The sequence below is a fragment of the Lutjanus erythropterus genome, chromosome 23 (genome assembly GCF_056507025.1).
Source record: "Lutjanus erythropterus isolate fLutEry1 chromosome 23, fLutEry1.hap2, whole genome shotgun sequence".
In the NCBI taxonomy this organism is placed as follows: domain Eukaryota; kingdom Metazoa; phylum Chordata; class Actinopteri; order Lutjaniformes; family Lutjanidae; genus Lutjanus; species Lutjanus erythropterus.
In genome coordinates, this window is record NC_139339.1 from 2977324 (window position 1) to 2992992 (window position 15669).

General features: G+C 39.5%; 1 protein-coding gene across 1 annotated transcript; it reads left to right on the forward strand.

Annotated features, from left to right (window-relative positions):
• Positions 1 to 547: 547 nt before the first annotated feature.
• Positions 548 to 10213, forward strand: LOC146305361 (arfaptin-1-like). The gene is made up of 8 exons (XM_084712951.1): positions 548 to 736; positions 3420 to 3528; positions 6840 to 6936; positions 7265 to 7374; positions 7461 to 7682; positions 7978 to 8135; positions 9248 to 9422; positions 9804 to 10213. Exons 2-8 carry the CDS (start codon positions 3457 to 3459, stop codon positions 9957 to 9959), a joined length of 990 nt encoding a protein of 329 aa, XP_084569077.1. The 5' UTR covers positions 548 to 736; positions 3420 to 3456; the 3' UTR covers positions 9960 to 10213.
• The last annotated feature ends 5456 nt before the right edge of the window (positions 10214 to 15669 follow it).

Sequence of the window (15669 nt, forward strand, 5' to 3'; positions counted from 1 at the left end):
TTCACAAAAGTTATCAGTAGTTTTTGCTAATGGTAGCTAACAATGGAGTTCACTGACAGTAGTATTTGCTAACAGTAATGGTAGTATTCGTTAACAGAAGTGTAACCCAGAATCTGTCTCCTTTCTTAATGTTAGCCCACTCTGTCTTTTATCGCCTGAGTTAGTGTTGTTCTTTTGATCCCTTTTTTGTATGTTTTAGTTTGTTTCAACAAGAAAAAACATCGATCACAAAGTTGTTTTACTCAACAAGACAAGTTTATAAGCATTGTTCGATTGAGCAGTTAGGTTTTCCTGACCCGAGTTTCTCAAAATTTGCGTCTGATAACAAATTGGGAAAAATCCTGCCTTTCTTTTCTGTAATATATACGATGGACGTTCAGCAACGCTGCTATTTTAGCCATGATTTTCTCTCTGAATCCACCTAAGTGGTATTTTGTGGCAGAAAGAAGACTAACTTTTCCTAACAGCGTCTGGCCAGCAGATGTCACCGCCCCTCCGGTAAGCACAAGGACTGAAATCGAACGTCCTCTCTATGAGGACACGGCAGGAAAACACTTCCGGGATGTGTTTGACTTTTGCTCTGCAGCTTCATAAGTTTTCACTCAGAGTTTGATTTAGTTTTCAGGCTGTAACATTTAAAAATGAGGAGTTAACTGAAGAACGAGGACGGGAGCAAGAAAATCTGACGGTTAGAAGAAGAAGGAAAAAGGCGGAGTTTGTTTTTAACACCGTGAAGGTAATAACCGTTTGATGTGTGTCACCTTTGTCGTGTGTTTGTTGTTAACTGGGTTACACCTCGCTAATGTCACAAAGATAACATTTATTCCTTCTTTAACACGCAGAACGTGTGATTTATTGACTTTTAAACGCGGTTAATTCACTTTTATGCGTGTAGAAACAGTTTAAATAGGAGCAGAGTTTACCTGGTTTATAAGGGAACATAATGTCTTCAGTAACGTCACAGTAAAATAAACACTTTCACACTCACCTGTTTACTAGATTCACCTGGATAAAAGACTAATGCACTTTATGATCACTGTGCAGGCTGTTGATATATTAATAATAAATTGTACTAATCATGAGAGATGCTTGTAATATTTTGTCCACCCCCTTTGATCAGTGACTGCTTTACTTTTATTTTGGTGTACCTCATAAACTGGATAAGTGTTTATTATTTAACTTTTATGGGAAAACTTGTATTGGTGTTTTGCTTAAAATATGTCATTAATAGTTAAGACTTCTAACTTTTGCTAATTCTCCTCTGTAATTATCTAATTTTTAATTTATATTTAGTACACCTTACATTTAGTACTTTATCCATAGATATTTTGTCATATTTTATTTAATATTTCTAACTTCTTAACTACAGTTTACCTTTACAGCATCATTTTTAGATTTGTATATTTAACTGATGTTTAAATTATATCTGTTTGAGCCTGAGCACTTCTGGAGTTTGGGGGCAGAGACCATCATGAGGGACTTAAAAAGTTCTGTATTGATAGCCTATATTGGTAGATATCTCCTTCTAAACTATAACTTACCAGTAAATAAATGAGAAAAAAAAAACACAAGCAGAACAACATTTATTAAACTTAAAAAACTATAAAAGACAGAAACATGAATAATTGACCAGGCCAGCCAGCTCTGTTTTTGTGTTGCATCAGAGGTTGATTCTGATGTAATCAGTGTCAGTTATTTATCTGATTTTACATCTCACAGTTTTAAGAAACACAGTGAAGGAAAGCTAAACATCAGAGTCACTGTAATTCATCATCATCAAAGGAATATTTTGTTTGTCGTTGGATTAATGTTGAGATTTCTGCTACAACTTCACCACTTTTCTTGTCGTAAGTCATAAAATCATTCCCTTAAATAATTTCCTTAAAACTTTATTGACAGTAAGTGCAAAGTACAAGCAGCTCATCTGAAGATAAATGATCTGTAACAGTGTAAAGAGCGAACTTTGACTTCTGACAGTGTGTCACAGGCCTGAAAACACCTCTGTTAAATTATGTCACATGCTCTGACACATATGTTTGATTACACACAAGCTTCATTCAATATTAAAATGTGGTTCTCTACTTCTGCTTGTCAAAAGGAAGAAACATTTCACTTCTGCAGAAAACAAGTTGAGCAAACTCGAACACAACATATTAACTTGATGCAACACTGTGAAGTTTCCTGCTGCAAAGAGTCGCTCCAGGTGACAAGAATTTCCCCTTAAAGTTAAGAGTAGATGCAGGCAAAAATAAGAGACAGGTGAAAATCTGTTCGCTACAGATTAGGTTGCACAGAGATCTCGTTAGAGATGAGTTAAAGAAATGGGGGTCCTTCGGTCTGTCTCCATCTGAGTGGGCGAACTTGACATATAATTTCATTATTAAATCCTCAGGTTATGTATTTCAGTCATCTGTCTCTTTTTTTTTTTATTAAAAACATTTTATTTTGCTGTTCTTGTTCTGTAGAAACAAACTCCATTCTGAAATCAGGTGTTTTAATGTAGTATAAACTTAAATTTCAACATCTTTAAGACTTTTCTCTTATTCACTTTGCTCTACAGACACAATCAACACACAGGTCATTTTACTCGGTAACATCATTAACTAAACCGTGATGAAGTGTTCGCCACAGACGCACATACTGACTGGCTGCTTTTACACTGCATGTTTTCATCCAGAGGGGTCATGGGACGTGACATGTAGCTGCTCTCCCGGGTGTCACACCTAACAGCAGGGTCCACCTCACCTCCTCATGAAGATAAGAGTTTCTGTCTCCTCCTGCTCAGAGTTTCTCTGAGAGTTTTCCTAAATCGCTCCCAAGCAGAGACTCCTGTGATTCTGCTTTTTCACCACTAGGTGTCGCTGTTCAACCACACTGATGTTACACTGCAGACACACTTTAGTGCTCTTTAGGTCAGAGGAGACTCCTGAAGCAGCAGGAAGCTTTTGAGCAAAAAGTATAGAAAAATATATAAATGTATGTAGACTCTATGTGTATTTTAAAAGGCATCAACCCTGACATTAAAAATAAATCCCACTAATGTCAGCTGAGGTGACAAACAACAATCCCCAGTAGTACTGAACATTATTCTGGACGAAATCATCCACCAAATTACAGAGAATGAGTTTAATATTTAGCTTATTTTTCTGATAACAAAACCCTAAATTTCTATATCCAAAGGTTTCAGCTGTATAAAGTGTTAAATGCAACATGACAATAAAACAAATGACTGAGGTGAAATAATGATCAAGAAACATATAAATGACATTTTTTATCATAATAAACTTGTCTGATCCTTCGATCAGCCTCATGGTCACCTGAACTTTGACCCCTCTGCATGAAAGTGGAAACTTTCTGTTATCTCGGATAAAAATACAGAGAAATGTTGTAGACTGATATGTTTTCTGTTTTGTCCAGAGGAGCCAGTAGAAGAAGAGAAGTGGGCGGAGCCAGAGGATGGAGGCGGTGGAGCAGAGAGGAGGCGTCAGCCAGGCGGCCGGCGTCACAGAGGAGGAGACTCCTCCCACGGTGAGACACCACGAAAACCTTTCTGACATCTCGTCTCATCATTTAAAACTGTCATTCTCACTGTTAACTGGAGCTTCACAATATGGCCAAAAGATAAAATCCTTTTTTTTTTTTCAAGTTATCTGCAAAATTCTGGATAACTAAAACATGATTGAAACATAATGTTTTCTGACTTCCTGTTCAACAGACACCAGCAGGAAGAAACAAACAAGCTGTCATAATTATGTACATTCAACTGACACACATACAGCTGTGGACTGTCTGAACCAGATGCTGCAGCTAAACAGAACGCAGAAATCCACTTTAATGATCAGTTTCATGAATATTACTTTTAGACTGAAGGTCCCTTTCTGTGCACCTTGTAGTAACTCAGTTGTCATGATGTAGAAACACGTTAGTGGATTTTTACCTGTAAAACAAGACAGACTTTACGGCTGATGTCTCTAAAACTAAAACTAAACTTGGGTGAAACTTGGAAAACGGGTGAACTTTCCCTTTAAGCCAGCAGGGCTAAGAGCATTGAAGCATTTCAAACTCATTATTCGTGCTGCTGCAGCGTCATCGACTGCCTGAGCGTGTTATCAGTCTATTATACACACAAAAAACAGGCATATGTTTGATTTATTTGTTCTTTACAGATATTCCACACACAACGCAAGTTATATAATCAGTTCCATAAAAGAAAAGGAACAGTGTGCAGCAGCTAACGAACAGCCTCTACAATGTTATCAGCTGTTGTCACGACAACAAAAGTAAAATGGTGTGACAAACAGTGACAGTCGGTGTTTGTTTGTCTGATAAGATGACCATTGTTGTGGTTAATGGAGATCCAGTGACGGCAGGTAACAGGAGTGGTCACACCGCCGTGATGTCAGCAGGTGACTCACCTGTGCGCAGAGCAGCAAGAAAGAGAAGAGCTAATACAGCTGAGGGAGAGAGCCTGTAGTTTAGCAGCAGTATTGGTATATTTTTTAAAAAAGGAGACGTCCTGTCGGTCTTTTTCTGATTTCATGATAAGAGCAGGTATTTGAAGCTGCAGTTCCTCTAATGACCACTAGGTGTTGAATGAGAAACATCTTCTTTAAAGAAATATAAAGTCTACAAGTTTTACCCACAGAAAAACTGCTTCCAAACAGCTGAAGCTAGAACTCTTCAGCTCGACAACGGACGAGTTAAATTTTGTTCTGCTGTCAGTCATTAAAATGACTACATCACTGCGAAAGAAAAGCTAACAGCTGTTAGCTTCTTTACGTTCATATCATTGTGCTAAATTGCCATTTTCGGTGTCTAGGTCGCAACTAGGAGCTTGTTCTCTTGTTTCCCGGGAGTTTTGAAAATATCCATAGCGGCAGTGTTGTCTCAGTTCCCCGCCTCCTCCACCTGCAACCTTTTTCCCAATTTATGATGTTTTTTCTGTTGGTGTTTTGCAGTAAACCAAATCTTCAGGATTAAGGAAATAAATAAATGTTTTTAAAGCAGTTTCTTCCTTTAAGAGCTCAACCTTCAGTCACACACCAGCTTTCTCTAACCTTTGGAAAGAGCAAAGGTGGATGGTGTGTGTGTGTTGATGTGTGTGTTGATGTGTGAGACTCGTTTTGCGTCACTACATATCCTGCTGTCTCTTCAATGTGACACAACAACTTTGAGCCAAATTCTTCCTGTGCGCTGAGCCCTCCACAGGTGTGTGTGTGTGTGTGTGTGTGTGTGTGTGTGTGTGTGTGTGTGTGTGTGTGTGTGTGTGTGTGTGTGTGTGTGTGTGTGCGTGTGTGTGTTTCAATACGTCTGATTCCTAATAACATTCCCTGAACTTCACTTCCAGGAAAAAAATGAAAACACGGAAGAAGAGTGACAGAGAGGGGCTTTAACTTTGCTACACACACACACACACACACACACACAGGTTAACAACTTCCAGTGTTGACATCCCTTGTGTGTAATCTCTCTTAATCGTAGACGACAACCGTGTACCGTGTGTGTGTCGTTACCTCTCATCTGCATCAGGTGGCCATTTCCTGTCTCAAGTGTTCCAGTGACCTCTGACCTCTTTGCCTGCCGCCAATCACAACAGGGAGCCATCATCTCCGTGGCAACCTCACAACCTTTTGATCCGGGTTCTGATTGGCTCCTGTGAGCTCCGGCTCCCACGGTGATCGTCATGGTGCTTTGACTCCTGACCTTTGACCTCTTTACTGTTGGTCACCAGTGATGTTCCTGTTCCTAGAAGTGAGGCTCGTGCTGCATTCAAGAACTGTGGGAAATATGAAATTCCAGCATGGAAAATTGTGGGTAGAAAACCCCTAAAGCTGATCTTGAAATTTCAACTTTTTACACGTTTGATTACATATTTGATCGTTTGTTGAAGAGCTTCTGTGCAGCAACCTTAGTTAGTATATAACAAAATAAATGCTACCGTTTTGACACTTCGAGTTGCTCTTTGTGGTGTCTCCATCTTGTTTCTTTGAACTAGCAGTGATCATATTTGTAGAAGAGGGTGGAGCTGCATTGATACACCACATTACTACGCCTCTATTTTGATTGAGGTCACTGTGGTAATGACTTGTCAATCACATGGTAGCCTAGCCACGCCCTAAAGTATACCCTCCTTTATTCTCTATTTTTAGGCTGCAACTAATAATTATTTTCAATGTCCATGTGGAAATGACGTGTGGTTGCTCTGATCCATATGGTTTGTTCATCTGATTGGTTGACAGATGGGTCATCCAATTACTTGCAGAGTATTTTTTTGAAAGTGCCTGCCCTTTTCCAAACAGTTTCCAAGTTACAAAAGTTTCTGATGATGAATCTGGAGATTTTTGGAGATTTGAACGAAACCCTCCAGACACATTACCTTGCGAGGCAGCTGGATTTGCGAGATCATGCAGTTACACCAGGAGCCATCTTGCCACGTTCCAAGCTGTCCGTTTCTTTGTTTTAGGTGTTTTAAGGTTTTTATTGATGGAAAAGATGTTTTTGCTCTTCTTCCAGCCAGCTTTGGTTCAGTGACTTGTTCTGATTGGTTGAAGTTAGCCCGTGTTAGATGTGTCAGATGGCTCATTCAATTGCCCGCTGAGCAGTTTTCTTTTTTTAAAGTACCTGCCCTGTTCCAAACAGTTTCTATGGAAGACTTCCCAGATGATTCTGCGTTACCAGGCACAAGCTGGTCTGTTCAAAGTGGTTTCAGCGCCTTGGCGCTGATTGGACGCTCTGTGGCTCTGAGTACATGCTCACATGAACAACCCAGAACCATGCAGTCTTACCTCTGGGACTAAAGGATCTGACACCTTGTTATGCTTTTTTTTGTTCTTTTACAGGAAGCAAACAGTAACTGCAACCACACAGACAACAGTGTTGCTTCCCATCCAGCTGAGGCCACGCCAAAGGTCACCATGGAAACAGAGCAGGGCGAAGGTAGACTACAGAAAGAGTAGAAAGAATAAAGGGGAACTTTATTTGCATGAATTTGATTGTGCAACTGTTCATGTAACATCTATTGTAACAAGTCTGTTCATATTTATTCACATATCTGCTCTGACTTTGTAAATATTCAGGTTGCCTCTAATTCTTAAATCTGATCAAACCTTAATTATTACCACTGCTAACAGAGCGCTAATGATCAGAAATCAACTAGGAGACATATTGACACAAATAGGGGTTAAACTCAGCTGGGATTACATTTAAATTCATGTCATCATGGTAACTCGTCATTGACCTCTAACCCCACCTCTAGACGTTCTAGTGACACCACAGAAACCAGGAAAAGGACCCGTGGTCGTTCAGGGCAACAACAAGAACGCAGCCAGTGAGAAGCTGCAGAGAGTCCGCAAGTGGAGCATCACCACCTACAAGGTGAGACTGGACTTCTTGTTGCTGTTCGTTGATAAAAGATATAATCAATAATCAGTCTGATCAGCAGCTTGGCTCTGTCCCCGCAGTGCACCAGGCAGGCTCTGTCGGAGAAGCTCGGTCGTGGGTCTCGCACGGTGGATCTGGACCTGGAGCCTCGCCTCGAGCTGCTCAAAGACGACCGGCAACGCTACGAAAACGTGACCAAGCTGGCTCAGACGCTGGCCAATCAGGTCGCTCAGTTCACAGTTACCCAGAAGACCCTGGGGGACGCCTTCAATGATCTCAGTCTCAAAACACCAACACTGCATGTGAGTCTTAAAAAGTCTTTTTGATGGCACAATGACTGCTTACGACGGAACAAACATTACTATTAACACTGCTTTGGTACCTGTTCTATTGAAGCTAATGGGAGATGCAATGTGAAACATGCTATTTGGAGACCAACAACAAATAAACAAATGCACAAATTTGGAAAACTCAGTCAGTATGCTGCTCTCTGAAGCTTCTTCTTACATTTTTAGAGGCAACCAGCTACTAAGCTAGTCATTTGGTGTCAGTCAGCTCCTGAAGATTGGCCCTGCTTTGTCCTTGTCTCTCCTTCAGGTGGAGTTTGGTGTGAATGCAGAGGCTCAGAAGTTTCTTTCTAAGAGCGGCGAGAGTCTGGCGGAGGCCATCAACGCTTTCACAGCCGACATGAACACTCTGGTCAACAAAACCATCGAGGACACGATGATCAACGCCAAGAAGTACGAGACTGCTAGGTGGGTGGAAACCATCGGACTGTCGGGATGTTTTCAGTGTTTCAACAGTCAGACAACAGAGAAGAGACAGACAGAATAATATCTGCACCCACAAGAGGATAAAATAGACCAGAATTCAATGCTGCCATAAGGAAGGTTTCAGTAGGGTTTCAGTAATGGTACGTTCCATTTAACTTGGAAGTCAGAAGTTGGAGCTGAGAGTGACGCATGGTCGAGTTGGCCACGTTCCACTACAACAAGATGGAATTTTTTTTTTTTTTTTTTTGTGCTTGAGGCCAACACATTATGGTGTATCTTATGCAAACAAACCCCACAGCACCGTGTCCACAGAATTTGACTGATTTCAATGAGATGCAAAAGACAGAAGTGCTGATAAACAGCTTTCAGTACTGTTGATGCATATAGAGAGCAGCCATGTTGGATTTTGAGCTCAGGGTTGGTGAGGTTCGAGTCAGAAATCCAAACTTTAGGGGGCATTCTCGAAAAAACTCCCAACTGGAAACTTAGGAATTCCAACTTCCCAGCTTAACTGCAAAGCACCATAAGGGACACCACAGAAAGGCATTCTGGGAAATGTAGGAAAATCACAAGCTGAAATAGACAAGAGAGACTGTGCAAGTCGTTAACAGGGAGAATGTTTCACAGCTCTTCATCATTCATCCCATATTACATGAATGCGGTATTGGAAGGGATCCTGGGAATTGTGGGAACTCTTTATGGAAGCACTTGAATATGTTGAAGCTTCCACCTTGAAGTTTGGCCTTTAGATTTTGCTGTTTTCTGTAGTTCTAGAGATCCCAACCACTGGGCTTGAATGGGGCTGCATCTGTCAATCACTTTTTCACTTAATCAGTTAGTTGGTTGCTTCATAAAATGTCAGAAAATGGTGAAAAATGTTGATCACTGTGTCCTAAAACCCAAGATGACGTCCCCAAATGTCTTGTCTGGTCCCCAACCCAAAGATATTCAGTTTACTGTCATTAAGGAAAGAGGAAACAAGAAAATATTCACATATACAAAGTTAAAATCAGAGAATTTTGATATAGAAAAAGGTCAAAACAAAAATGGAGACCTCTACTATAGATGACCATGTGAACCTCTCCACCGTCCAGGATCGAGTATGACGCGTACCGAGTCGACCTGGAGGAGCTGAACCTGGGGCCCCGGGACGCCGTCACTTTGCCCAAACTGGAGCAGGCCCAGAAAGACTTCCAGAGCCAGAGGGAGAGGTACCAGAAGATCAGAGATGACCTGTCCGTCAAAGTCAAGCTGCTGGAGGAGAACAAGGTGAGACGGGCCGAGGGAGGGATTCCAGTCAAGTGCAAAGTCTTTTGTTCTTTTTAAACTACGTTTTAGACATTTTATGCTTTTATTTGTGAGTCGATAATGAGAAGATGATGGGAGTAAGCGCTTTAAACCTCAATGGATCCTTGTAAAAATCTTCCACTTTCTCATCTAATTAAGAAACTTAATCTTAATCTTAACTTAATTTTAACATATTCAGTTTATTGTCACATATGAAAATGAAAAACTGCAAATTATCACATCTGAGAAGCTTAAACTATAGAATGTTTTGCATTTTTGCTCGGAAATATCAATCAGACCCATGACTTCTTGCTGTGCAGTTTCGAGCTGGTTTGACAAATCTAATTTCCGTTGTGTCTGCAGGTCAAAGTCCTCCATAACCAGTTGTGGCTGCTCCATGGCGCCATTGCGGCTCACAGTTTATCGTGTCACAGCTTCCTGGAGCAAAACATCCAGCAGCTCGGCGAACTCCTCACCAACCCCAGCGTGGACGCCCCCTCCTGGTTGGAGGAAAGCTGACGCAACAGCAGCCAAACTTGGCCACACGGCAGGTGGACAGATGAGGATTAACGGATGCTATTGTGGGAAAAGTTAGGCAGGGACTAGAAAAGTTCGAATGGATGTGAAATTTGGGATCGTTAGCTGGTTAGGTTGCTTATTTATACCAGAGTGGAGTGCGGTTTGATTTCCAGCATCTGGAAAGTTCCAAAAAACTGGATGTTCTCTACAGAAATTGGGAATTGGATAGTTAGGAGGGAAATAAATTATTTGGGATATTGTTTTCTAGGTCCTGAGATACCTCCTGCAGGCCTGGAAGAAATATGGAATTTCGCTGCTTTCCAGGTCTCAAAATGTTGTGAAACTGCACAAAAGTCGAGGGATGTTTTAAAAAGGATGTTCTTGACATCATATTTGGTACAGAAGGGTCTCAAGAATTATCGCTCTTTATATACACACATACACAGACATATAGTACTTGTGACTTCTGACCTGTTTAACTGAGACACATATATGTGCCCCTCCTGGTTTTTCTTGCCTCTGTCTCTGTGTGTTGGGGAGTAAATCCATCTAATCCTCTGTGAGGCACTAAGCCTTTCTTTGAACTTTAAAAATCCTCAGCCACTGCAGTCAGAAAACTCACAGCGACTAAAAGTGCCTCAAAAACCACTGCAGGAAAACAGCCTCACTGTCCACAAAGGCTGGTTACGATCCACAACTCTGCACCAGCCAGGGTTGGCTTCCTAAAGTCAGCTCTGTTTAAGATCTGGGTCCAGGTTCGTAAAATACCTCGACTCTTGGGGAAAATGTTGTCTTCTTGTTCTTTATTATTAGCAAAAAATCTCCAGAACATTCAGGCAGCAGCTTCTCATTTTTAGCTGGCACTCACCATCACTTTTGTAGGTTAAAATGACAATTGCTGTCTTTGGCAGATCATATTCAGCTCGAGCTAATCAGCGTTAATTCCAGACATTTTTAGCTAAAAGGCTGAAATAAAAACTGGCTGTTCTCTGACTAATGTGTTCTTTGCAAGCCAGTCTTTGTTCTCAGCCAGAGATTATATTGTGAGATAAAAGAAGCATGGCTTGAACCGTGTTTCCAGCGTGTATCCGGAACCTTTGGTCCGATGAACTAAATTTTCAAGGAACTAAACTACACTAATTACACCGTGTCTTAAGACCCACAAAGATTTGTCTAATTAGTCTGCTGACGTATGAAAAATCAACAGCTGTTTTGACGACGATGCCTTGTTCATTGTTGAAGAACGGTTAGATGTAGTCAGACTTTCAGGGAACGTTAGCCAAAGTTTTATTGGGTTACTGCTGGACATTCGCTTCTCTGGTTTACATGACAGAATTCTCAATAGCCTGCTGGTACCAATATTTTCTGACAAGCCAAAAAATGTTGCCGTATGTTGACGATATTGTTTTGTTCGTTGGTAAAGAAAGGTTGTCCATAGCTTATCTTTCTGGCAACATTTCATCAGTAGCCAAAGTGTTTATTTACTGTATATACTATCTTAACAGCCAGTGTCCATCAATGCAGTATCGCATAAAAAAATGTTGATGGAAATGGCAATAGAGTCAGTGCTCTTCATGGGAGATGAGCCCAGTTTTTCTAAATAAATTCTGACGTCGTGAACGTTTAAGTCACATGACTGGTCAGTTGTTTCCACTTCGACAGTTTTCTCAACACATCCATGATCACTCCACACAGATCAGATTCAGTTTTCCTCATATAAACATTAAAACAAAAAGGTTCCATCCAGTTTTCTACGTTGTTTTGCACAGTTTGAGGTTCGTCGTCATCTTGTTGCGCCTTCTTCCCGTGCCAAGGCATAATGGTTCTCTCACTGAAGAATTGACACCACCTGCTGCTTATCTCAATAGACCATGTCCTAATAATTGATTAAAGGTAGTGGATGGAAACAACTAATAATTTGCATTTTCTTGCGCAGTTTTACTCAAAATTTGGTTAAAATTTGCAATGCAGCTGGATGGAAACGGAGCTAAGGTGATGTCATTTGTTTATAATCCCCTTTGTAAGTTGAAACCTCATCCACCACCTCATACATTTTCAGTTGGTACTCCACTCACCCTCCAGTCGCATTCCAGTTGATAAACAGCTAATATTGATTTTATTGATAAGAAATCAGTAAATTGGTCAGTCTGGCGTGTAATTTTCTTCATAGTTCAATAAGGTCTGTTGTCGTCCATGGTTTTTTCATGATAATCTTCCCATAAATATTCACTCTATCCTTGAAATACTGTGTTGTAAGTGTTAGAGTTGTATTCAGTTTAGTTGAAAAAACTGAATAATTGTGCTGCCTTTGTATGTTTTTTTTCCCTTCTGGTTGAGACCAAATGTTTGGTGTCTCCTCTGTTCGTCATGATAACCTTTTAAGTGGACAAAATAACAGAAACTGTGACAGTTTAATGCAATTCCAACGTAACAGCCAAGCCTTTGTGAGGCGTAAATGTACAGCTTTTGTTCGGTTGAATTGCATCAGGATGTAAAATGTTGCTGTCATTTTGTCCACCTGAATGTCTTCGCACTCTTTGCACGATCTGCCTTAAACACTCCCTGTGATACCGTGTGTGAATTCACTCCTTTCAGACTGTTGTTGTTTTGTTAACATGTATGAACGTCTTTTTGTTTGTGTCACTGTACCTCAAGCCTGAAAAAAAAACACATCTATGCAATGATTGTCGATGCTTTTGTGCAATAATGTCTCAAAAACCTCACCTTGAAAATGAATATGTACACCGGTAATGTCCCACCTGAATTAAAATGTCACCTTAAAGGGAAAATCCACTCAATTTAAAAATAGAAAAACACAACAGGGTTTAGGCTAACTGTGAACTACACCTTTGGTTAGACAGGATTTATTTTCAGGTGATAAAAAGTTAAATGTTTTGTGTGTTGGTTTAGGATCATTATGATGATTTAGAATTAGAAAGTTCATTTTTGACCTTGGGAACAGTGATGTTAAAGAAATTTCAACTCAAGGTCCACTTACTAGCTTTTCTCTGGAGCTTTCAGTTGCGTCTTCCTCACTGGACTGAGTTTAAGTTCCCAGGTCCAGTACTGTGTAAACTCTACAAACTCTATCCACCGAACTAAAGGCTAGAAAATTGTATTTTAAATTACTGTTTCTTTTTGAGCTAAGAATGATGATTTTGTGATGACTGGAAAACTAAAAGAGAAATGGTTAGAAATACTATACATGCAAATTCATGCCTTAAAACACATCAAACTTATTAGTTTTTAAAATGTTCTTTTTCCCTTAAATGTTTTTTTTTCATCTCTGTATTACAAAAAATCTTTTATAATAAAGTTATTGCCAGTTATTAATGGTCACATCACCTGTGTTCAGATTACAGTAAATGAAAAGATTCAATCCTCCAAACTTTTAGAGAGTTTTACAAAAACCGAAGTGTTATTTAAATCATTATCTTCTTTGTTCAAACAGCTGAGCTTCTGCAGAAGTTAACTGTTGAGGGAATAAATATTTTCTGTTTCGGCGTTGGTTGTCCCCTGGCTTTCCTCCAGCAGACTGATCTCATGCTCATATTAACAAACGTTTGAAGAAATGCTCTCAGCAGCGGGCCGCTCACTCCTGCATCGGTCTAAAAACAGCCTGCAGTCCATTTATGAGCAAAATTCAGACCAAAAAACATGTTTACAGGGGAATTTTCTGTTTTATTTGAATGAAAAATGCGAAACGAGGACCAAAATGTGCTTTGATACCAATATGTTAATATCTTGTTGGAAATGTTTGTGACAAAATTGCCAAATAAATGTGCTAAGAGCAAAAATATGACCTTTTTTTTTTTTTTATCCAAAATCCAGCTTGGTGTATTTAACTGAGATAATGAACTCTCTAATTAAAGCTTTTATTGAATTCAGTTTCGTGCTGTTAAATCTTTTTCCTGGTCTTCAGATTTCAGGTGCTTTCCACAGACAGTTTGGTTTTCACCTTCCTCTCCACGACGGGTTTCACTTGATTCTCTCTACAATATACAGATGCAGTTAAACGGTTGAATCAGAAAGAGGTTGATATCTTAAAGTTTGTTTCTTGGCTCTTTTTTTTTTTTTAGGAATTTCCTAGAAAGTGTCCTGTAACTAACTTTTACTGGATTGTTTTGTAGCTATTGGTAAAATGGATATGGTTAGATTTACAAAAAGTTCAATATGTATTTATAACTCAATATGCAGGATAGTATGACAGCATATTGTTTCCACCCAGGGCAAGAAAAGTGGATCAGTATCAGTATTTAACAAAGCCGGAATAAATTTTTACAATTTACAAATACAGCATTTCAGTATCTTATGTCTTAGTTTATGATGCAAACATTTCCTGTCACAGGGAGCATTTTTCTGCATTGAGTTAACTGACTTTTACCACATTAAGTACGTTTCTCTGATTTTACTTACTTACTTGTAGGCGTAACATTTTCAATGCAGGATTGGAGACTTGTGTAGAATTGCATCTGCACATTTAGACAACTGGATTTCCTTTAAGTTTATTTTTATTTTTAAAAAATGCAGTTGAAATAAAAATGTATTGTAGAATTGGAAAAAACACAAAAACATCAAGACAAAGCATAATAACACCTAGTATGTGTGGCTGTGTGGTGTCAGGAATTGAGTCTTTTCCAGGTGTAAATTCAGACTCTCACCACAGTGAGGATTAGTATGCAGTGTGAGTGTTTCTCTCTGTAAACGGAGAGATTTTAGAATAAGACTCTGGTCTGTTTGTGGTCGTGTTGCTCTGATTGCTTTAAAGAGAGGCAATTATTCACCAGGCAACACCAACAATACAAACCTGATTCTGCCGTTCGTCTGTGTGAGAGTGAGTTTGTGCATTCAGGCTCATTTTCACAAACATTTCAACAGCAGGAACAAAGACTCTGTTTCTCCGTCCGTCCGTCTGTCACTCTCTCTGTTTTTAAGTTCTTCATCCTTTGGAATCAAATGTAGAACTGAGAAGTTTTCATTAACTTTGTGTCTGGACTGAGGAGACGACAAGTTGGACTGAAGGTCAGAGGTCAGCACACACTAAAATACATTCACTTTTTGTTTTTGCTTTATTTAAAACTTTTCAGGAGTGGGTGGTGTGTTTTACAACTTTACAAAGGTTTGCTCCTAATTTCTGATGTGTTGTTTGGTGTCTTTTCAAGAAGTTTGTGTCAGTTTCACCTCAGTTTGCTCATTTATTATATTTCTGGTTTATAGTAATGCTAGCAGCATAAAAATGTTCCACCACTTTAGTTAAAAATGACCACTGGATGAATTGCCATAAAATTTGGTTCACATTCATGCTTTCTTCAGGATGAATGGTAACAACTTTGGTTATCTAACTTTTCATCCAGCAACATTTCAGTTACTTTGATTTATGCCCACATACCTGGAAACTATCGACATTCCCATTAGCATCAGTGTAGTGTAGTTTGTGTTGGTGCCGGCTTTTTGACATCATATTTTGTGATTTTGTCCACCGGTGGCTCCAAAATCAACCAAATGAACAAAAAGTTCCTTATAGTTGCTTTAATGTCAGCAATTAGCAATTAATGTTAGCAATTAGCTCAAAGCACTGATTTGCCAGAAAGTACAGCCTGTTATAAACTAGTGCTGAAGTGCTGTTTGTCATCAATTTGTGTTTTTTTTATCAGTAATTTTTGGTTTATTGGCTTATTGATGATATTTCAGCTTTTTCCTTTTTTTTAAG

Excerpts from the sequence above, each read along its gene's own strand:
- LOC146305361 (XM_084712951.1), top strand. The coding sequence starts at position 3,457 with ATGGAGGCGGTGGAGCAGAGAGGAGGCGTCAGCCAGGCGGCCGGCGTC. Across the intron at positions 3,529-6,839 it reads AGGAGGAGACTCCTCCCACG|GAAGCAAACAGTAACTGCAA; the intron begins GTGAGACACCAC and ends GTTCTTTTACAG. Across the intron at positions 9,423-9,803 it reads AGCTGCTGGAGGAGAACAAG|GTCAAAGTCCTCCATAACCA; the intron begins GTGAGACGGGCC and ends TTGTGTCTGCAG.